General features: G+C 40.6%; 1 protein-coding gene across 1 annotated transcript in view; it reads left to right on the forward strand.

Moving 5' to 3' along the window:
• Positions 1–715: 715 nt before the first annotated feature.
• Positions 716–23,070, forward strand: part of LOC309398057 (NAD(P) transhydrogenase, mitochondrial-like) — a 49,938-nt gene continuing 27,583 nt past the window's right edge. The window contains exons 1-10 of the mRNA XM_081964562.1: positions 716–844; positions 5,067–5,257; positions 8,211–8,440; positions 9,687–9,904; positions 16,937–17,024; positions 17,587–17,675; positions 18,138–18,325; positions 19,482–19,615; positions 22,128–22,319; positions 22,888–23,041. Of these exons, the coding sequence (XP_081820688.1) occupies positions 5,119–5,257; positions 8,211–8,440; positions 9,687–9,904; positions 16,937–17,024; positions 17,587–17,675; positions 18,138–18,325; positions 19,482–19,615; positions 22,128–22,319; positions 22,888–23,041 (1,432 nt within the window). The 5' untranslated portion in view covers positions 716–844; positions 5,067–5,118. The remainder of the gene's footprint in view (positions 845–5,066; positions 5,258–8,210; positions 8,441–9,686; positions 9,905–16,936; positions 17,025–17,586; positions 17,676–18,137; positions 18,326–19,481; positions 19,616–22,127; positions 22,320–22,887; positions 23,042–23,070) is intronic.

Genomic DNA, 23,070 nt, shown 5'->3' on the forward strand with positions numbered 1-23,070 from the left:
TATCCGTTACCTTGCACAAGTTTGACAAACTAAATAAATAAAATAAATACATAAAATAATAATGTTCAAAGTGGCCTGAAGTCACCCTAGCCCTGGTCCCTTTTAGAATCATTGAACGATGTGAGAGGCACAGGAGAGTCTATGGAAAGTCTCAATCAACCAGGCCATGGTTTGTCCCAAAGGTGCTTTTTTCCAAAAGGCAACTAGATTTTCTTGGGGTTTTTTTTCTTTGAAAACATTTCGCTTCTCAATCCAAGAAGTTTCTTCAGTTCATTTCAGTGCAGTTTTTCAGAGCTGAAGAAGCCTCTTGGATGAGAAGTGAAATGTTTTCAAAGAAAAGATGTCCAATTGTCTTTTGAAAAAAGCACCTTTGGGATGGACACACGAGAACCTTAAGGCCTAACCTGTAATATAATGTAAGGCAAATTAAGAAGAGAATGGACAACCATTTGTTTGAAATGGTTATAGGGTTTCCTGTTTGGGCAGAGGGTTGGACTAGAAGACCTCCAAGGTCCATTCCAACTTTGTTATCCTGTTATTCTGTCTGTTAACCAGGCTCAGGTTTTCCCTTCCAAGATCGCCACAACAAAACTAGGAATTGTCACGCTTGTGCACAGCTTCCTAGGATGTCCTACTCTGTATTGCTTTGAAAGTCTCCGTGCTGCCTGTTGCCAAGTGCCTTTGGGATCACATGGCACCTATTTATAAACCACCCAAATTGCCCTCTCTCCCTCTGCCAGCAAGCTGCAAATACGAAGGTCACTTAACAGCCAGCAGCCCCCCAAGGCTGCCCTTGCGTTCTCTTATGGAGGACAGGGAAATCTCCTAAGGACTCCGATCGCAGGTTAGTCTTTGCTTAATTGCTCTCTAACACTGCTGTTCTTTGCCATAAATGTAGAGCAGTGTAACTTCCTCAGCTGATTCCCAGGAGCTCTTTGTTTTTTTGCAGTGTTCCAGCTGACAACTGTGGAAAGTCAAGGCCATAATATTCAGAACGAGACTTCTTTGTAGAAAGCTAAGGGTGCCCTTAAAATACTCATCACAGGGAAACAGGGAAAGACAGATTATTCTGTCCACAAAAAGAGATGAGATTAATTGGACTTTGAGATCTATTAGGAGTACTTAGCTGGGGTCTCTCCCTGCCCCCTGAGAATACCCTGTTTGGCCTAGCATGTCCCTGAGTTGGATCATTTCATAGTCCAGATGACTTCAGGTGGATGTTCTGCATTAATTCCATTCAAACATGACACAGGGAAATACAGAATTCAGGAATCTTCTGAGGATTTTATCCTTATTTTAAAAACTAAGCCAGGTTGCTAATCTTCTGCAAAAGCTTGCTTGAATTGGATGTAATGAATGCTTTCTTATGTTTCCAAATCCAGAAGGGGGCAAAGGAGTGTTTCTAGAGGATAGATTCTGTGTAAATGTTCAAATAAAAAATAAATACTATTTTTTTTGGTTCTTTGCTCTTCTCCATTACCGGACGAAGCAAACCGAGGCCACAGCCTGAGAGATATTTTTTTCTCACAAGTAGTTGTTTTTTTTCTAGATGAGCCCTGATTTCTACTCTCGTAATTCCTGGCCAGCATAAAGTTCAGCTTTAATACATCTAAAAGGGACCAAGTCAGAGCAACAAGACTTAACATTTCATTAAACCACAAAGGATCTTTATTAACCTAATTTATTCAAGCTGCAAGATTCAACCAATTGTTTGTAGGCTTTTTGGAAGTGTTATTTTGTATTTTTCAGGGACTTAAAAGGCATGTGTGTGTCAATTTCACATTGCTGTTTCTCCTTTAAATCTGTGTGAAATGCAAAATATTTTTTGCCAAAGTTTGTACACTGCCTGATTCTTCAGGCACTTGTTTATAAACTATCTGGACTCAGAATACACAGAATAATGGACTTAAGGTTTTTCATTTTTTTATTTTATTAAAAAATAAAAACAACGTCAATTGCAACATGCTTTAGACTACAAATAAGTGATCGAATCATAAAACAGTATTCAGTACTGTTTAACAAATCATCAAACCAATGAAGCAACAATAGACTAGCAGAAGCAGATATGAACGTTCTGTTAAAACTAGGACATTCACATGAAGATTGAAATAAAGGGGTTTATAAGAATTTTCGAAGTCCCAAGGCATTTGAGAACCTCTAAATGGAAACTGCAGCTTTCAACAGTGTACTGGATCTCAGAAAACACTTAATAAGTACATATGTTTTATGTCCATGATGGTGAACCTATGTCACGTGTGCCCAAAGTGGCACGCAAAGCCATGTCGCCTGGCACATGTGGCATCGTCCATTCCTCCTCCAGGTTTTTGTCATGCATGCACCTGTGACCATCAGCTTGCCTTTGTGCATGTGGCAGTGCCAGAAATTGGAAGCGCTTGTCTTCTGTTTTCCAGTGTGAGCATATGCGCTGGGCAACTGATCATCGTGCACGCATGCATGCCAGTAACCGGAAGACTAGCTGGCGCGCATCAGAAACCAGAAGTACATTTTCCAGGGCAGGCATGCCCCCTGGACAGCTCCTTTTCCGGGTTCTGTCCCAGCCGAGCGTCTGTGTGTGCACGCTCTGTTTTCGGCACTCGGTGCCAAAAAAGTTTGCCATCACTGTTTTAGGTCCTCTATAACTCACGGCCAGCAGTCCATTGAGAGGCCTTGGATCAGATGGCCTAAATTCACTCTGTATCTACAGATACTACATTTGGTCCAACCCTACCATTGAGCAGACAGAGTCAACCACCGATGTTGGGGGACCAGCGACACAGGGAGTCCTTGACTCAAGACCACAAATGAACCAGAATTTCCATTGCTAAGTGAGGCAGTTAAGTGATCCGTGCCTGATTTTAGAACTCTTTTTGCCATGCTTGTTAAATGGAGCATTGCAGTTGTTAAGTGGAATGATGTCATTAAGCAACTCTGGTTTCCCCCATTGACTTTGCTTGTTGGAAGCCAGCTGGGAAAGTTGCAAATTATGATCACATGACCCTGGGAAGCGGCAACTGTGATAAATACATGCTGGTTGCCAAGCACCTGAATTTTAATCAGGTGGCCATGGAGGTACTGCAACGTTCATAAGTGTGAGGATCGCTCATAAATCACTTTGTTCAATGCCATTGTATCTTCAAATGGTGGCTAAATGAACGGTTGTAAGTCAAGAACTACCTGTAATAATAGCAACAACACTTCTATACTACTTCACAGTGCTTCACAGCCCTCTCTAAGCAGTTTACAGAGTCGGCATATTGCCCCCCCCCCCCAAAAAAAAATCTGGGTCCTCATTTTACTGACCTTGGAAGGATGGAAGACTGACTCAACCTCGATCAGGATCGAACTACTGGCAGAGGGAATGCAGGGTTAGCCTGCGATACTGCATTCTAACCACTGTGCCAAAATAGCTCTTGTGTCCCCATTCTTCCTGAGTCCCAGTCCTTGTTCTGTCTTGAAAGTCAAAGGCCAGGAATGGGATCAACGAATGGGTCCTGCCATTTATAAATCAAATTTGGCTTTCAGACAAGCGACAAGAGGCACAATTTATTTCCAATTTGACCCGAAATGAAATGAATTCCTCTAAAAATTTATGTACGCTAACATGATGGCTGGTTTGTTCAATGTGGCATCTTGCCCAGCTTGAGTATTCTTCAAAGTTGGATGACAACTCCAAATTACACCTGCTTCTAGATTCACGGCATTTGTCTTTATCCTTGACAGAGCTAAGGGACATTGAGAAGCAGTATGGAAATTGTTGCTTCCTTACAAGCTGAAAAGGACTTTTGTAGACACAGCAATGTGTATTTGATGGATGCGTGGCAATATACCATAGAGGGGGAGTAGGGTGTGCATAAGCGTATTGCCATGTGAAATGTTTTGTTTTTTCCAAGCAGGATCTTTTGCCAGCTCTGTCTCAACTTCTATCCAGGATGATATCTGTTCATGGAAAGTCTGTGATTCATTGCTTCATTTTATTCATGCATCAGTTTGAGAGCTCAGACAGTTATTTCAGAGTGTGGGATGTGAGAGACAGAATTGTAACAGTTAGGGATACTAAATCCTTTTAGATGCTATGGTTTTATGCGGTCAGACTTTCCACATTTTGATAAGCTGGTGAAAATTAAATAACTATGGTGAACTTTTGAAACTGAAACTCCCCCATTTAACCATAAGCTGCTTATGGTTTGTTTCAGTTTGTTAATTTGTTTGAAATTTTATATTTGTATGTATGTGTATGTGTGTATATTTTTATTGTGCTTAAACTTTTAACTACTTTTTTTTTGGAAAATTTGATCAAGGATCTTTCTGAAGATCTTTTCAAAGCAAATTTGAAAGACTTTCTTGGAAGGCCTACACATGGATTTAGCCAACATGTTTAGCCATAAATCATAGTTTACAAAGCACAACTACTTCTTCCCCATGATGGATTAGGCTAGAGGTAGGCAAGCTTTCTGTGATGGGGAGGGTAACTTGAAAGCTGTATTTTTAGTTTGCAGGGAGAATTTCAATGACATGGTAATATCAACCAAGGATCAAATCAGTATATTTGTGTTAAAGGTAATACAGCCTTAACATCTTATGTTAGAATACAGATAGTCCTTGACTTACCATCACAATTGAGCCCAACATTTTTGTTGTTGAATGAGGCATTTGTTAAATGAATTCTGCCCTGTTTTACAACCTTTCTGGCCACAGTTATCAAGTGAGTCATTACAAGGTGTTCAATTAGTAACAGTTGTTAAGTGAATCTGGCTTCCCCACTGACTTTGCTTTTCAGAAGGTCACAAAACATGACCACAGGACACTGCAACCGTCATAAATATGAACCAGTTGCCAAGCAATCTCAATTTTGACCATGTGACCACGGGGATGCTGCGATGGTTATATGTGTGAAAAATGATCATGTCACTTTTTTCAGTGCCGTTGTATCTTTGAACTGTCACTAAATGAACCGTTGCAAGTCGAGGACTACCTGTAAAGGCGAAGGTTTGGTGATACGATCCTGGTGGTATCCAGCTTGCTCTCTCTGATGTCTATCCTGATTAAAAAAAAAATTCTGCTTACAGAACATCTGGACCAACGTCAAGGTCAGACTATTTTCTTGCTGGACCTGGGAAGATGGCTACGTTGGTCCGAAATCGAAGCAACGGTTTGTTGTCCTTCTTCCTCTCTCTCCATGTCCGGAAATTTCAGCCCTCAACTGGACCGCGCTCTTTTAAAACTTTCCATGCTTTGTGGAGTGACCAGAAAGCAAAAGGTAAAATCAATGATTGAGTGAGGAAAAATAATTGTTGAGGTGAGTTAATGAAAAGCAACTCGACCCACTGTTGATAAAAACAAATGTCAAAAAATTAGTAAATCATTTCTAATAATAAAGATAATCAAAATATGAAAATTCAGCTGAGGATAATTTGAATCCTTCGCTTTTATGCTAATGAGACCAAAATGGCCAGTCTAAGTGAGAAGTACTAAACCCACTTGAGAAGAAAGTTAATCAATTCATAATAAATAAAAACAGGCTTTGGGTCCATGGATGGCGTTGCTTTAGCCAAATGTAATTCAACAGAGAAAACAATTTGCAACAATTTTTGATTGAACCCTGAAACCAGTTTAGTCAAAGTGTGCTAAGAGCAGATCTCAAACAGTTCAGCAATTTCACTAAAGCTTTAGCCATGGAGATCTAGACAGATTCTTCTGACTTAGGCTTCCCAACAGCATGAAGCAAACTCCTTGTCCCGACAAAAACCCCTTTTATTAATTGACTGTGAATTCTGCTCATTCACATCCAGCAAAGTCTTTCAAGGGAGGATTTATAGTCACAGACCTTATCTGGCTTGGAGAGCTGCCAGGCTGATATCTGCAAAACTTGGCAAGGAGTCTCGGAGATTCAGGAACCAATTAGGAGAACTAATTGTCTCCTGCAAACTCCACTCCCCTTTTCGCTCCTCTTTTATTTCCTCTGGGAGGGGCCATTCATCGTCCACCTGTGGCCTTACTCCCAAGTCGACCCTGTTCTTTAGCTGTTACCTTTGTCTGGCAACTCTGCTCATGCGCACACTGGGAACAGGCTCCAGCTGTTCTTCTGCCTCACTGATGTCTGACTCTGAAGGCAGCTGATAATTGACATACGGCTCTGCCCCCCTCTCTGCCTCTGACACGGAGCCTTCCCCAGACTCCAGGACTGTCTCCTTGTTCTTCCCCAACTTTCTCACTGTCAAAATCTGATGCCAGTTCCACAGGCTGCTGGTGGGCCACAATAACAGACATCTGTAGCTCTTCAGGTTGCCAATTGCTGGGGTGGCAAAGCCCTCAAATTAGAAATGTATCCCACATGGAAGAAGGGATTTCTGTGTTCAGATGCAGAATATTTGCACGCTTCAGAGATAGAGTGAGACATTCTTCAGGGGGAGAATAAAGTTTAGGGAAATAAAAATTGAGTAGACAGAGGGAGGATATGAAAGAATTAGGTATTCAGTCCCCAACCATTCTGCCTCCATTTGATTGCTATTCTAAAAGTTGGCCTCCATTAAAAAAAAAAAATCTACCGAAAAGATTTGCGCTTCACTTGTAGTTTGAACCTCAGCCTTGGATTTTAATTCCCTTTCAGGTTTCCCATTTTACTTGTTGCCATTGGGTAAGACTAGCCATAAAGCAGCAATGGCATATTAAATATCGTTTACTCTTGCAAGAACAGTAGTTTAGATTTATTTTAGCCTGTTCCAGAAAATGATTGCCCAATGAGATAAAATAAGCAAAGCAAAAGTCAACTTAAACAGAGTTTAATTGCTAAAAAGCATAGTTTGGAAACAGGCTCTGGTGGATATGTAACTGAGAAATATTGGACAGGGCAATGTATAAACTGACTCATTTTCGACATGCAAAGGAGATTATTGGAAATGTCACAGTGACTTTGTAATTGTTAACAGAAAAGGGGGAAAAGTTATAACTTATAGTAATTAGATACAGTACTCCCGCAGAAAGGTGCAGAGAAAGACAAGAACAATGTCATTTTGCAAATTAAATCTGCCCTAGCTGAATTTATAGAATCCTAGCAACGGAAAAAAATCTTGAAGCCAGTCAGTCCAACAGTTGTTAAGTGCAGAAATCCAAATTAAGTTCTACTAACCATCTACTATCTGCTGGAATGCATCTTCTGGCTATTGCCTTCTTTCTTAATGATCTCACTAAATAAATCAGAACACAGAATAATAAGGCTGGAAGGGACCTTGGGGGTCTTCTAGTCCAACCCCATGCTCGAACAGGAGACTCTACATACCAATGACTGCACAGTCTCTTCTTGATTATGCAAAGCATTAATCATATGCAGCAAATGTCAGCTTCAATTTGATGGAGAATACATTTGAAATTCTTTTTGAAGGATACAGTATTTGTGGTGAAATTCTCATCAGGGTGCTTCTTATGATGTTGATGCATTTGCATAGGGACCAAGAGATCAAACTATGTATGAAACTTCTGTCTTAGGCAGCATTCAGCCTCTCTGACTTCTCATCTATTCATCACATCCCAAGGTAAACATAGCGAAGGACAATGAATCTCAGCATTTTCTTGATGTTAGCTCACGGTGGAACTGTGGGCTCCTTGGTGCTCTCTGAACTTGGTTGTCGCAGACCTTTTATTACCCAGCTAGGTAACATCATCAGTGCTAGAAGTGAGTAGGGCTTGCTGTCTTTTTTATATATTAGTGGTTTGTCCTGTCAGTGTTTGTGGGAGTCTTCTCAGTGGTTCCTTGACCAGGCTGTTGGTTACTATTTGATTGTTGGCCTAAAGACATACCGTATAATTTACTCAACAATCCAGAAACCAAGAAGGAAACGAAAAGACCAAATGGTATTTATATTCCTGATTGGAATTTTGCTCTGACTCTACTTTCACTTTTTTAAAATGGAAAATACTTATTATATGTTATGAGACTTTATTGCTCAAAATTCATGCTGGAAATTTTCAGCGGTTATAATAATTGTACATGCATTAATGAAATACATAAATAAGTAAATATGTTTGTAACCACCTTTTCCCCAACTGAAGCTCTCTGGATACTTTTGGTTTATTATTCTGATTTATTTTCTGTGCTTCTGCCTGACAACTCTTAACATTCCCAGGAAGCACTGAAGTTCATTGAGATCATGTCTACTTTGTCTTCCTTCCTTCCTGCCTATCGATCTTTCTGTTGGCATGTCTGTTTCATACAGGAATCCGCTACCAAGAACTTGTGGTTGGCATTCCTAAAGAAGTATATAAAAATGAAAGAAGAGTAGCCCTTTCTCCTGCTGGTGTCCAAGCTTTGGTGAAGCAAGGCTTCCATGTGCAAGTGGAGTATGGAGCAGGCGAAGAAGCCAAGTTCTCTGATGATCAGTACAAAGAGGCAGGAGCCAAAATCGGGGACATGAAAACCGTGTTTGGATCCGATATCGTTCTAAAGGCAAGAATGAAATAAAACTGCCAGGTCTGGTAGACAAGATTATTTAACTGCTGGACTGATGGATGGATGTGTGGGTGGGTGGATGAATGGACGGGACTTTTGAACTTCTCCATTCAAAACTGACTCTGGGCAATTTGCATACTCTATTCACATGCATAAAGTTGAAAAGGATGAGAGAGAGAGAGAGGGAGGGAGGGAGGAAGAGAGAGAGAAAAGAGAGAGTGTTTAGTGTAGTGGTTAAGGTACTGGCCTACACCCAGCCAATCGGAGGAAATTGTGAGTTCTAGTTCTGCCTTAGTCATGAAAGCTGGATGGATGGTTTTTGCCAATTAGAGGACATTGTGTGTTCTAGTCCCACCTTAGTCACGAAAGTTGGCTGGAGGTGACCTTGGGCCAGTCACTCTCTCTCAACTCAACCTATCTCACAGAGTTGTTGTGGAGAAACTAGGAGGAAGAAAGAGTATTAGGTGTGTTTGCTGCCTCAAGCTATTTATAAACAGTAATAAAGATGAGACGAAAATCAAATAAATAAATATGAAATACAGAATACATCATCAGAGATAGACACGGCTTTGAATTTATGAAACACCAGATTACAGGAAAGAAGAGTTCACAACTTTCCCACTCTTGAGTTTGGATTATTCTTTTATTTCTCCAGGCCATCATGAGGTTTTGAATTAATATTTGAGCCTTATCCAGCCATGGCAATTTTGTGAATAGTGGTATATGGCTTAGCACAGTGTAGAAACTCAGCCAATCATGGTATATTCAATAAACCACGATTAAGCATAGCATAGCAGAGTGTAATAGCTGAGCTCAAAATAATATTCAAATATTTGGCTGGCATTTACCAGCGAAAAGAGTGAAAATATGGAACAAGCCTTAAAATACGGGCCAGCAAAGAGGTCTAAATCTCAGAGATATGAGGAATTGATCACAAAAATCCAAAGTGGAAACAAAATTTCTACTAATTTCTGACCCAATAATTATGATTTTAGTGGCTGCAAAGTGTAGAGTAAACAGGGATTGGGTTCCTGGTTCAATAAATCATAATCAGTTGGTTTTGGACAATAATTTAGACTATATATCATGGTTTGTGATATATAATAGGGCCACATTGTGAGTACGAAGTGTATTAGAAAGAAAAAAATGTAACCTAGTCCTCACTTGGGCGCATAGTTCGTATGTGCATGGACTTTTCTTTCTTTTAACAAAGCAGTGTAATGTGGCATTTATTCTCTCAAAGGTCAGAGCTCCAATTTTTAATGAACAGCTGGGAATCCACGAGACCACCTTATTCAAGGAGAAAGCGGTTCTGGTCAGCTTTATCTATCCAGCGCAAAATCCAGATCTCTTGGAAAAGCTGGCTCAGCGCAAAGCCACTGTCTTAGCAATGGACCAAGTTCCTCGGGTCACAATCGCTCAAGGATATGACGCCTTAAGTTCAATGGCCAACATTGCAGGGTGAGCCCACATGATTCTCTCTGTTCTCATGGTTCCTCATCGTCTGTTTTACTGTATTAGAGGCGGGCAGTTATTTGGTGGTGTTGGACATTTTTGGGGCAGTGTGAGAGCAGATAAATTTCCCTGGTTTGGGGAAGTTAGTTTATTAAGCTTGCATGATTTTTACACACACACTTGATCTTAGCCAAAAGGCCGAGAAGCGAATTTTTAAATAAAGTTTTTAATTTCATTTTCATAACAAATAACCACATGTATACTATTACATAACCAACATTATATTATATTGTTAAATGTTTACATCAGTTCATCTTACCATCAACTGCCAAAGACGATTATTGGCTCTTCTGCTCTCCATACACCATATTTGTACCTTATCCATCACTTTCTTCTCCCTCTCTCCTCCCTCTCCCTACCTCCTTTCTTCCCTCTGTTGTCCTTCTCTTCTCTACTTCTCCTTCCTCTCTCCTTCTCCTCTCTCCCCTTTCCACTCCTTCTTTCTCTCCTCTTCTTCCCCCCCCTCGCCCTCTCTCCTATCCCTCTCTTCTTCCCTTACCTCTCTCCTCTAGTCCGCACTCTTCATCTCATTTACTTGGTGCATTTCAGCCTCTGAGCGAGCTCCATTTTATGTTGATGGTATTTATAATTCCATTTCAATATACAACTTTAATTTTAACATATATCTTCCTCCTCCTTTTTTTGAAAGAAAAAAAAGTATACATATATAGTTATATTTTAACAATCCCCACCCCCAGCTTGCATGCTTTTTAAGGATTATTTTAGGAACTATGCTACAGGGTTTTGTTTTGTTTTTAAATGACCCCTGCTTCAAAAACAGCAGAAAGCCTTCATTACTGATTTTTGGCAGTTGCCATTGGATGAGATTCCAGAAAACAGGGTGCAGAAAAGGTTGGGAGATATTTATTTATTCGCCTTAAAGGGCCCCTCAACTCAAACAATGTGACTCTGAATAGCATACAACACAAAGCAGTAAGACTAAAACTTTGGTTTGTCCACTCATGTCTGTATATCAGTGATGGATTCCTACCGGTTCGGACTGGTTCAGCCGAATTGGTAGTGGTATGGCGGCCTGGTTCGCCGGAACCAGCAGTGACCCAGGCCTGCCACACCCCCAAACTGGTTCCTTGGTCACAGACATCGGCGCTGCCATCTTGTTTCTTAGTTTTGCGCGTGCGCAGAACAATTTCTATTGAACTGCACATGTGTGCGAAGCGCGCACACGAGCGAACTGGCAGTAGGGCTGGCTGGAACCCACCCCTGCTGTATACATAGTACTAGTTTATGTATGAGAGCCAGTCTGATGTAGTGGTTATGGCATTGGGTTAGAAGATGGGAGGCCGGGAGTTCTAGTACCACCTTAGGCACAAAGCCAGCTGGATGATCTCAGGCCAATAGCTTCATTCTTGGCTTTAGGAAGGAGGAAATGGAAAACAACCACTTTTTCCAAGAAATCTTTCCAAGGAAATTATAAGGACTTATCCAGGGAGTCCCTAGAGGTTAAGACTGATTTGCAGGCATGCACACACACCCACACAAACACCCACACGTTTATAGATGATGTAGGGGCATGAGGAATGGTATCGTATAAAAATGGGCAGCTGTGTCTGTGTGATAGAAGTCCCATCTTTTTCTACATGCATCAAAAATAGATGTTGATAGGTTTGAGACTTCAACTGTGAGGTCCCAGCTGTTTTCTTGACTTCTTTTTTACTCCCTTCCCTCACATGACCTCCCTAGGAACGGAGTTCTTTTTCTTGTCATCCTTGTTCAATTATAAGATGCTGCATTTTTCCTGAACCTCATATTTACAATTTCACCTCCTCTGATCTAAGAAAAACTAATTTCTGGCATCTCAGATGTGGAAAACCTCAAGTGGGGTAATATATATACAGTATGTATGTATGTATGTATGTGTGTGTGTGTGTGTGTGTGTGTGTGTGTGTGTGTGTGTGTGTGTTGCATTTGTGCTGATAACAAGGCAGTATGCTCCCTCCCATATTTGGGCATACCAGGGGTTGTGACACAATACACACACACACATGCACGCACACACACACAAATCCAGTAGTGGAAATTCAGGCAATTGCCATGTTGGAAACATCCCAAAACATGGGAAATTTTCAACAGTCTTATTTCTTATATTTGGTTCTTACTTAAGAGAGAGAGAAAAAGTTTAAGATGGATTAGAAAGAATAACACTGGAGAACCAGAAATCCATCCAAATCTTTCCTGGGAACCACAGACCTCTTGTTATTCTTTTGTTGCTTACAGTAGCTTCTCTGAGACCAATTCTCTTTTGGCTGGAGCCCAAGTTCTCCCAATTAGATATGTCTCTTGGACCATCCGTTGTGGAGTTAGCCTTGGTTTTCTGCCCTGGAGCACCTATATCCATCTGTCTCATGCGTTCATTGAAATCTCATGAGGACATTTAAGAGGACCCCAAAATCTCAGGATCAGATCAGGAGACCTCCAAATGTTAAAACATTATTGTGAGAGTGAGTGGTTGTGTTGGGGTTCTGGTGCGTGCCATATACCACTGCCAATCTTTGATTAGTATTTCATTTCATCCAAGAAAGACTAGGCTAATATAGGTTCTCTCCAGATAAGCTTGGACAATAGCTTCCAGAAATTCCAGCGTTTCTGGATGACACTCAGTTGGAGAAGGTTGAGCTGAGTTATGCTAACAGTAACCACACGGTGCTTAAATACCACCTTAATAAAACAAACATTACACAATTCGACTTCATTGTTTTTAAATCCAGAGCAGATTCAAAACAACTAAGTAATTAAATCATCTGGATGTATTAGTTTCCAGCCTAGTTCTGTCAAGAGGCTTCATGGTCTTTTGATTGAACTGTATCTCATCTTGTTTGGTATCAACCCAACTTGCTGAGAGATGGGTGGTTGATTCTAGCATCTCTGACGTCTGCTTTTGGTCATGCCAAAACAAGACCGGGGTTTTTACTGCCTTTTGAAATGTCTTCCCTTCTGTGATTCACATTCAAGTTACCGTTACTAAGGAAAATCAAATGAGAATTCCAGACATCTCTTACAAACCCACCAACTATAGTTGGGTTGAGTAATGTGAACTAGATTCCATAGTAGATCAAAACAATAGAACGTCTTGTGACCTTAAAGATGAGCAGATGTATTATGTGTGGGCTCTAGTAGACTCACACTTTTTGCCACTATAAATCAGTTTTTAGAAAACCGTAAGACTCAGTGGCTGCCATGAGCTAATGAGATTGCTCTCTGGTTTCTGCCATGAAATGTGTTTTTAGGTTTGGCATGATGTTCACATACCAACCTGGCTTTCTTTTCTATTATGGTCCTTCATGGAGGCAAAACTCAGCTCGTAGACAAATGAAAAGGTTTTTGTAAAAATAACACTGTGCTAATTAGATCCCGTTTGAAGCAACAAGTCTCAAATAGAATCCTTAGGCCAGCCTTCTCCAGGCGGATGCTGCCCGGAATTGCTTAGAGGTGTAATCATAACACATCTGGAAAATTTAGGGGTGTCAAACTCAATATCGTTGAGAGCCACTTCAGGATTGTGTTTGAGCTCCAGGGGCCGGGATGAGCGTAGCCAGGGTGGGCGTGGCCAGCATGACATCACTTGTGTTGGGGGTGCCTGTGGTGGCCCAAGAGCTCTGCCAGCGAAAACGGGCTCCTGAGATCCGTTTTCGGCTGCAGCAGCCTCCTGTAACCCTCTGCGAGCAAAAAGGAGCCCAGGAGGGGTGTTGGTGGCCCTCCTGAGCTCCATTTTCACTGGCAGAGGCACCACAGGACAGTCCTTCGCTGTTTCCAGATCGTCCCTGCGGGCTAGATCTAAGCACCTTGCAAGCCGGATCTGGCCCACAGGCCTTGAATTTGACACTCCTGGCATAATTGGACTCATTCACATGCCATGTTGATCTATAGCCATACATCATCAATGGGCTGGCTGGGGAATTCTGGGAGTTGAAGTTACACTGCCCCGAGTCCCTGTGGGGAGAGGGGGGCGGTATATAAATTTAATAAAACTCAAAACTCAAACTCATTTTAAAGTGGTGGAAGTTGAGAGACACTTAACTATAGCTTGCTTAATCAAGTCTTTTTCAGTCAACTCAACTTACTGGATCTGCTGACATTTCCATAGAGATCTTACAGACATTTTTTAAAAAAATACTTGGTTAAAGCTTAAAAATACAAAGGTAAAAACATAATACAATCTAAGGAAAAATATTTTTTTTAAAGTGCAGACATAAGAAAAGGGGAACTAATTGGTAAAAAAAGGCAAAAAAATAAATAATATATAAAGAATTTATGTCCCCCTTCATCAAGCCAAGCAGAAACAATTTTAGTAACTTACCACTTTCCCTAACATTTCAGCTAAAGATCTCTTCATCCCATATCTCATCTTTTTAAACAAATAATCAAGCCCCATTATTCAACCCCATTATTCAACAAAAGTTTATTAAAAGTTATCGGAAACATTTATACTTTAACCTTAAACAAATTAATTTCATATTCCTTTCATTTATACAGTAACTTATCATTTTCTCTAAAACAAATACCAAAAAATCCCTTCCTCCTATAACTTATCTATATTTATTTGTCCCCTTTAGCTATTAAAACATCAGCCAGATTGATTTCTATGTCCTGTGTAACATCTTTGCCTATATCATTCTTTTAGCCTGATATTTTTAAATCCATATCCCAAACTGATTCTCCATTGTATCCTCTTCAATCTCCTCTTTTAAAGCCAATGTTATAGTAGCATACAAGCTTAAGAGAATGTTCTGAGCACACTGTTGTCAGATAGCAATAGTACTTAGACTTATATACCGCTTCACAGTGCTTTACAGCCCTCTCTAAGAGGCTTACAGAGTCAGCCTATTGCCCCCCAATAATCTGGGTCCTCATTTGACCCACCTCGGAAGGTTGGAAGGCTGAGTCAACCTTGAGCCTGGTGAGATTCGAACTGCTGGCAGTGGGCAGAGGGAAGGAAGGAAAGGGAAGGGAAGGAAGGAAGGAAGAACAACAACGATAGTGCTGAGACTTATATGCCGCTTCACAGTGCTTTACAGCCCTCTCTAAGAGGCTTACAGAGTCAGCCTATTGCCCCCCAACAATCTGGGTCCTTATTTGACCCACCTCAGAAGGTTGGAAGGCTGAGTCAACCTTGATCTGGTCAGGATCAAACTGCTGGCAATTAGGCTGCATCCACCATCTTGCTTAGCAATGGAAATTCTGGTCCTAAGTTTGAGGATTATCTGTATACAAAAAGAGCAATTCCCTTCTTAAATCATTGATCCCCTTAGTCCTGTGTGCGACGAAGAAGAAAACATTATACTGATTTTCCAGAGATTGTTTATATTGGATTTGTGATGCCTGGATATCTTGGGTTGTAAATTTTCTTTGTATGCTTTCAAACATACCTTCCCTTCTTTGCTTCTAATCAAAAAGTTTGCTTACTGCTTAAAAACAAAATGAGATGTAATCATTTTGTTTTCTAATCCAAAACAAGTATCTTTCACTAATTCATTGCATCCAACATTTGGAGGGAGGGAGGAAGAGAGGAAGAAAAGAAGGAAGGAAGGACGGAAGAAAGGGAGGCATCTAACACGAGCTGGTCTTAAATGCTTCCAAAATTCTGTGCAGACCTTTTAAGCCATAAAATGAATCCAATTCATGTTTCTCTTGGCACATCAAGATCCACCAACCAGAACAGAGCCAGGTACACAATAATGGCTCAAACAAACATTTAGAAAACAAAAATTAAGGAACGGGACGCTCAGCCTAAGAATGTAGGAATCAGCAACACAGTTAAACAAAAAGATACTTTAACAGGAAAAAAAAAACCCTACTATGACGAACTGGGAGAAAAACATTCTCCCCAATGAGCAGAATGTAATTTGAGAGGTGGACAAAACATTTACTATGGTCAGGTTCCTGGATTAGAAGATCCCACCTCCACTCTACTGTTATATACCATCTGCTAAATCCTAGCTATTTTTTTCTTAATTTTGATGTATTTATTACTTGACTGCCCTAATCTTTTACAGTACTGCTTTATTATAAGCCACCCAGAGTTGCAGAGGTGGGCGGCGAATAAATGTAATAAATAAATAATAAATAAATAAATAAATAAATAAATAAATAAATAAATAAATAAATAAATAAATAAATAAATAAATAAATAAATAAATAAATAATTTTATTAAATTCATATGCCACTCATCTCACAGTTTGAGGCGACTCTGGGTGACTTACAACATAAGAAATGTCTTTTGATTAGGCATTTATTAGGAAGTGATTGGTTTTCCCAGTTGCAATGGATGGCTGTGAAAGTTGGACCATAAGAAAGGCCGAGCACCAAAGAATTGAATCTGCGAGTCCCTTGGACTGCAAGGTGATCCAACCGGTCAGTCCTAGAGGAGATCGACCCTGACTGCTCTTTAGAAGGTCAAATCCTGAAGAGGAAACTCAAATACTTTGGCCACCTAATGAGAAGAAAGGACTCTCTGGAGAAGAGCCTGATACTGGGAACGATGGAGGGCAGAAGAAGAAGGGGACGGCAGAGAATGAGGTGGCTGGATGGAGTCACCAAAGCATTAGGCATGAGCTTAAATAGACTCCAGAAGATGGTAGAGGACCGGAAGGCCTAGTTGTCCATGGGGTCGCAATGGGTCGGACATGACTTCATAACTAACAACAACAAGGAAGTAATAAGCAATGGTATAAACTGTTAAAGATATGATGATGATGATGATGATGATGATGATGATGATGATGATGATAATGGCGACAACTTTGATATCCATGTATGACTTCTCAGCTAATAGATAAAAGCATTTTTTTTTGTTTTACTGACAGATGATTTATTTGTTGGAGGTGTTTGATTGCCATGACTGATCTAAGCAGTTCTATATTTTTTGGTTTATTAGTCAACTGAGTCTGTTGTTATTTATTTCAAATGGCTGCTATGTTAGCAATTCCAATGTTTTTCTTTCATCCTTTTCTTTTTCCTAGGTACAAAGCCGTAGTTCTCGCAGCCAATCACTTTGGAAGGTTTTTTACTGGGCAAATCACTGCAGCAGGAAAAGTACCTCCTGCAAAGGTAGGGTTCATGACATGGTTTTCTGAAGCACCATTACTACCTTTTGAAGCCATTTCAAAGAAATCTTGAAGAAAGCTATCTCATCTCCTGAAGAAGAGAGCTTTTATAGCTTCCCTTCCCTTCCCTCTTATCTATGTCTGTCTATTCCTCCTTCCTTCCTTTCTTCCTTCCTTCTTCCCTTCCTTCTTATCTGTCTATATTCCTTCCTTCCTTTCTTCCCTTCCCTCTTATCTCTATCTGTTTATTCCTTCCTTCCTTCCTTCCTTCCTTCCTTCCTTCCTTCCTTCCTTCCTTCCTTCCTTCCTTCCTTCCTTCCTTCCTTCCTTCCTTCCTACCGTCCTCCCTTCCCCCCTTCCCTCTTATCTCTGTCTGTCTGTCTATTCCTTCCTTCCTTCCTTCCCTCCCTCTTATCTTGTCTGTCTGTCTATTCCCTCCATCCTTCCTCCCTTCCTTCTTCAAAGTCACATTGTGTATGATGCATTAATTAATAGAAAGGTTTTATTCTGGGCTGTTATAAATACATTAAGAAGCCCACTTGTGAGTTCCTTTCTTTTCCTTCTAGATCCTGATCATTGGTGGTGGGGTGGCTGGCTTGGCTGCAGCTGGAGCAGCAAAATCGATGGGAGCCATCGTTAGAGGATTCGATACCCGGTAGAGTAACTCCAATCCTCAGCTCTGCTTCTGTTGTAAAGAAAAACAGGATACAGATCCTAAGGAAATCAAAAGTATATTTTTTTTCTGCCCTCGTTAACTTGTTGCCTCGAATGAACCATCCAACTTTAACAGGGTTCCATCTAAGGTTGATTATGGATTTCAAATATGTGTCTACTTTAATACATATTAGTTTTACTTGCTCTTAGTTGTATGTTGTGAGCCTTCCAGACAGTCCTCTGGGAAAAGGAACAGTGGGATATAAACTAAAAGTAGCAATAATAATGCTAGCTGAAAACCAACAACCCGTTTGCAAATTCAAGGAATTTTACAGAGCATCTGCTGGCATCTTACTCAAAGGTCAGATGCGATGCTTGGACTGAAAATCAGTTATATGCTCTTGATCACCGCTCTGAAAAGCATCCAAGCTAGTGATTGCTGTGAAATTCTCCTTGCTTCCAGCCCTCCAGCTTTGGAGCAGTTCAAATCCCTCGGCGCAGAACCTTTAGAAATCAACGTTGCAGAAACGGGAGAAGGTGTTGGAGGTTACGCGAAGGAAATGTCGAAGGAGTTCATAGAGGCAGAAATGGCCCTCTTTGCTAAACAGTGCAAAGAGGTGGACATTGTTATTAGCACAGCTCTTATTCCAGGTACTGTACAATTTTATCACCGTTACAGATATTCCTTGACTTACAACCGCACAAAAAATTATTAGTTATGACCATTTCCCCACGGTTAACAACTCTTGCACCGTCCCCCATTGTCACATGATTAAAATTCGGATGCCTCGCAACTGGTTCATATTTATGATGGTTGCAGTGTCCCGGGGTCTTGTGATCCCCTTTTGCGACCTTCTGAGAAGCAAAGTCAATGAGGAAGACAGTGTCAACTTGCAAAGGATCCCTGGCCTGCTCTTGAGTTGCCATAGGGAAGAGGGGATGGGAAACCAATGAAACGGCATGGCAGCAAAATACAGATGCATATTCCAGACTACCTCTTTCAAGGCTGTATCCCAGGGTTACCTACAGCAGCCCGGAGGGAAGTGACCTCTACAACCCGTGAAATTGCCCCATTGGTGAATGTGATTGATGACAGACCCTGAGGGGAGGGGGGGAGAAACACGGTCATGATTTGGGCTGTAAATAATGTGGGGTCAGAGCTGGCTTCAGTTGAAAACGTGCTGACATGAAGCTCTTCATAAATAACTAGATTTCTTTTGACGTTTGGCTCGAGATTCATGATTTACTTAGGGCATCTGTTGGGACCCTGACAGACAGATTCATATAACAATCATATTACTAGCTTAACAGCTGCAGCGATTCGCTTAACAATGGTGGCAAGAAAGATCATAAAATGAAGCAAAACTCACTTAACAAGTGTTTTGCTTAGATAGCTTGGGCTCAATTGTGGCCGTAAGTTGAGGGCTACCTGTACAGAGACCTTAGCAGTGTACGCTTCCAATAAGAAAGCCCAACATTTGGTTTCTTATCTTTTCATGAGTGTCAGGTAAGCCAAATCATTTCTCCCCTGAGGACTCTGCAAATAGATAGAAAATGTAACAATTGTGTGGGTTTTATTTTCCTGATCTTGAGATAAACGTCCTATAGAGTTCTGGAGATTCAGCAGACAGTGGTAGTCATACTGCGGGTCGCTATCTCAATGAATTGTGGGAATAGGTAGGAATTATTGAGCCTAAACTGACTCTTGCAAGTATAATCCAGATAATTCTGAGCTTCTGTTGGCATCTACTCATGCTTTTTTTTTAAAGTTCCCATCTTTCATTTCTGTTCTTGCCGTTTGCGACAGGGAAAAAAGCTCCAATCTTGATCACCAAGCCAATGGTGGAATCCATGAGAGATGGTTCCGTAATAGTAGATCTTGCCGCAGAGGCTGGCGGCAACGTGGAGACCATCCACCCTGGAGAACTTCATATACATAAGGTTTGCACAGGAGAGTCTGTTTCAAATATTTTGTCCCATTGACAGAGATATTATTTTGCTCTTCTCCAAGCCAGCAGAATGTAACTCATAGACCTTCTTAGCTACACTAAGCATCTTAAGGTCTGGGTTTTGAACAAGATCAGACATGGGCCGAACCCACAGTGTTGTGGCCCGCCAGCAGCCAGCAGAGCTGGTGGCAGACTCAGACAATGAGAAGGTTGGGGAGGAACATGGGCCATTCTTGGAGTCTGGAGAAGGCTCTGAGGAGGGCTCTGCGTCAGAGGCAGAGATGGGGCCAGGGCCATCCAACAGTTATCAGCTGCCTTTGGAGTTGGAGATCAGTTGGGGAGAAGAACAGCTGGAATCTGTTCCTAATGCGCGCATGCGCAGAGCTGCCAAGAGAAGAGCCCAGTTAAGGAACAAGGGCTGACTCGAGGGTAAAGGCACAGGGGGCCAGTGAATGGCCCTTCCCATAGGGAGTAAAGAGGAGCGAAAGGGGAGTGGAGTTTGCAGGAGACAATTTGTTCGTTTAATTAGTCTGAAGATTTGCTCGTGACTCTCAGAAACTCCTTGCCAAGTATTTTCCTGTACAGCATTGCGTTTGGAAGATATCGGCCTGGATAGGAAGAATTTGGAATTTGGAAAAAAAAATCACCCTCCAAAGACTGTTTGCTGGGACTTTGCTGGATGTGAATGAGAGGAATTCACATTAGCTTAATAAAAAGGGGTTTTGTCAGGACAAGGAGTCTGCTAATGAAATTATGCAGCTCCCAGGCAACAAAAACCATCTTGTCATAGCTTTATGACAAGATATTCCTAAAAAAGTTAGAACAGTTCATCAGTTTGATCTAACTATATCGCTCCTGACGGGTTTTTATTTGGGTATTTTAATTGTATTCAATTATTTAGGGGTTTTAAATATTGTATTTTAACTGTTTTTATTTAGCCGACCTCCTCCTTGTACATGTACATGTCTTGGTATATGTCTTTGTTATATGTATGTCTTGTCTATATATTTATTTCATATGTTTTATTGTACGCCGCCCCGAGTCCTTCGGGAGAGGGTGCGGCTAAGAAATAAATATTTATTATTATTATTATTATTATTATTATTATTATTATTATTATTATTATTATTATTATTATTATTATTATTATTATTATTATTATTATTATTATTATTATTATTATTATTATTATTATAGTGGAACAGAAGTTGCCTCCAGAAGTTGTGAATGCCCCAACACTGGAAGTCTTTAAGAAGATGTTGGATAGCCATTTGTCTGAAACAGTATAGGGTTTCCTGCCTAGGCAGGGGGTTGGACTAGAAGACCTCCAAGGTCCCTTCCAACTCTACTATTGTATTGTATTGTATTGTATTGTATTGTATTGTATTGTATTGTAAAATCAGACATTTTGGCTTACTCAACAAACTATAGTTAAAAGAACTATGGCTGTCCTGGGAACCTATGGCCTTTACAGACGTTTTGTATATACAAATATTAGTGCAACTAAATCTTGAAACGCTTCTGCACTACAGTGACCTAGTTACGGTTTAGTGCAGTGCCTGAATCTGATATGTATTTGAAGCTTTTCCCCTTAACCTCAAAATAAGTTGCTTTAACAGTGACACATGCAGTTAACTGAATTTACAGTGCCTTTAAGGGGCATCATTTGCAATTGGAAAGTTCCCTCAGAACTTAGGGTTATAACTGAAGGCCGGAGAAGCAATGGGTGGAAACCAATCAAGGAGAGAAGCAACCTAAAACTAAGGAGAAATTTCCTGACAATTAGAACAATTAATCAGTGGATTAATTGTTCTAATTGTCTGCCTCCAGAAGTTGTGGGATCTCCAAGGCTGGAGAATTTAAAGAAAAATTTGGCAACCATTTGTCTGAAGTGGTGTACAGTTTCCTACTGAGTAAGGGGGTTGTACTACAAGACCTCCAAGGTCCCTTCTGTTATTCTGTAAAGCTCAAGGTTTAATTTGTTCAAACAATTGCAAAGTAATATTATTCCTTCCTTCCTTCTCCCCCACCCCCAAGCAAATAGCTTTATTGACAAAATAGCACAACACCAGGTTATCTAACTCCCTCCCTTTACTTTTCAGAGTTTAATTGGAGTGCAGTGAATCTGGGAAGCACAATGTGTAACCATGATAGCATCAGATGTCCAAAGAGGTGTTTTCAGACTTTTAAAGTATGTTTTGATTTCTTAACTCTTGAAATAAGCTCCATATGGTCATGGAACTGCTTCCCCCAGAGGCCTCCCGGCTTGCTCTGCCTTTGGCTCGAAGTCAAAAAGAAAAGCTCCCCCCCCCCCCCTTCAAGAGTAAAAGCAAGCTGTTCATGCAAAAAGTAAAAAGTAATTTTGCCTTAACTGGCAAAATAAAGTGTCAGCAGAGATCTGATTTACCATCAGTTATGAAGGATTTATCAAATCAAAACACCTAAAAGTCGTATCAAGGCAGATGTTTTTAAGGGTCTTCTTTATTGCTTTTTCCAACCCTCAGGGCGTGGTGCACATTGGTTATACAGACTTGCCAAGCCGAATGGCTACCCAGGCCAGTAGCCTTTACTCAAACAACATCTTGAAGTTATTAAAAGCTATTTCCCCCAGCAAGGAATACTTTTACTTTGAGCCAAAAGATGATTTTGATTATGGGACGATTGATCATGTCATAAGAGGGACCATGGTCATGAAGGTGAGTTATTGTTATTTCCCCCCACCCTCTCCTAAAATTCCTTAATGAATGGTTTAACAGAGACATGCAAAACATCGTAATGGAAGACAGAATCGGGATCTTTTAAGAGAAATTGCAGTTGATTCTTGACTTGCGTCTGGAAATTAGCTTTGCAACTGACATCGAAATATGGAGTTTTGGTTTCCTCCACTGGAACATCAGACTTTCTTCCAATCTTCTGTGCACCCAGACTACATTTTAGCCCAGTCACAAACCTTTGTAAATTAATAGTTTACCCGTTATCTACACACTAGTTTTCCCTCCTATTCAAAAACAACGAAATGACAGGAAGGATCAGTTGAAATCAAGCAACGTATTGAAGATTAATCGTAAAGACCTACAAAGATTAATTGTAAAGATCAGCTGATAGTAGTAGAGATCAGAACCAAGTTCTTTGAGTCAGCAAAGGGATGCTTTGGGCTAAATTTTTAGCTTTCGACCCATCTAGATTCAAGCTGTCCACATTGTTCTTCTAACAGCCTCGCAATAAGATTAATTTTAAGGACTCATCCTAACGTTTCTGCTACAGGAAGGAAGAACGATCTTTCCAGCACCTTTACCTAAAACCTTACCACCTGCTGCCCCAGTTAAGCAGAAGTCTGTTCAAGAACTAGAAGCAGAAAAACAAGCAGCCGTTTCACCCTTTAGAAAAACAATGACCTCAGCTGGAGTATATACAACAGGTATTTCTAAATGTTAAATTCATATATAC

This window comes from Natrix helvetica (genome assembly GCF_964273705.1).
Source record: "Natrix helvetica genome assembly, chromosome: 12".
In the NCBI taxonomy this organism is placed as follows: domain Eukaryota; kingdom Metazoa; phylum Chordata; class Lepidosauria; order Squamata; family Natricidae; genus Natrix; species Natrix helvetica.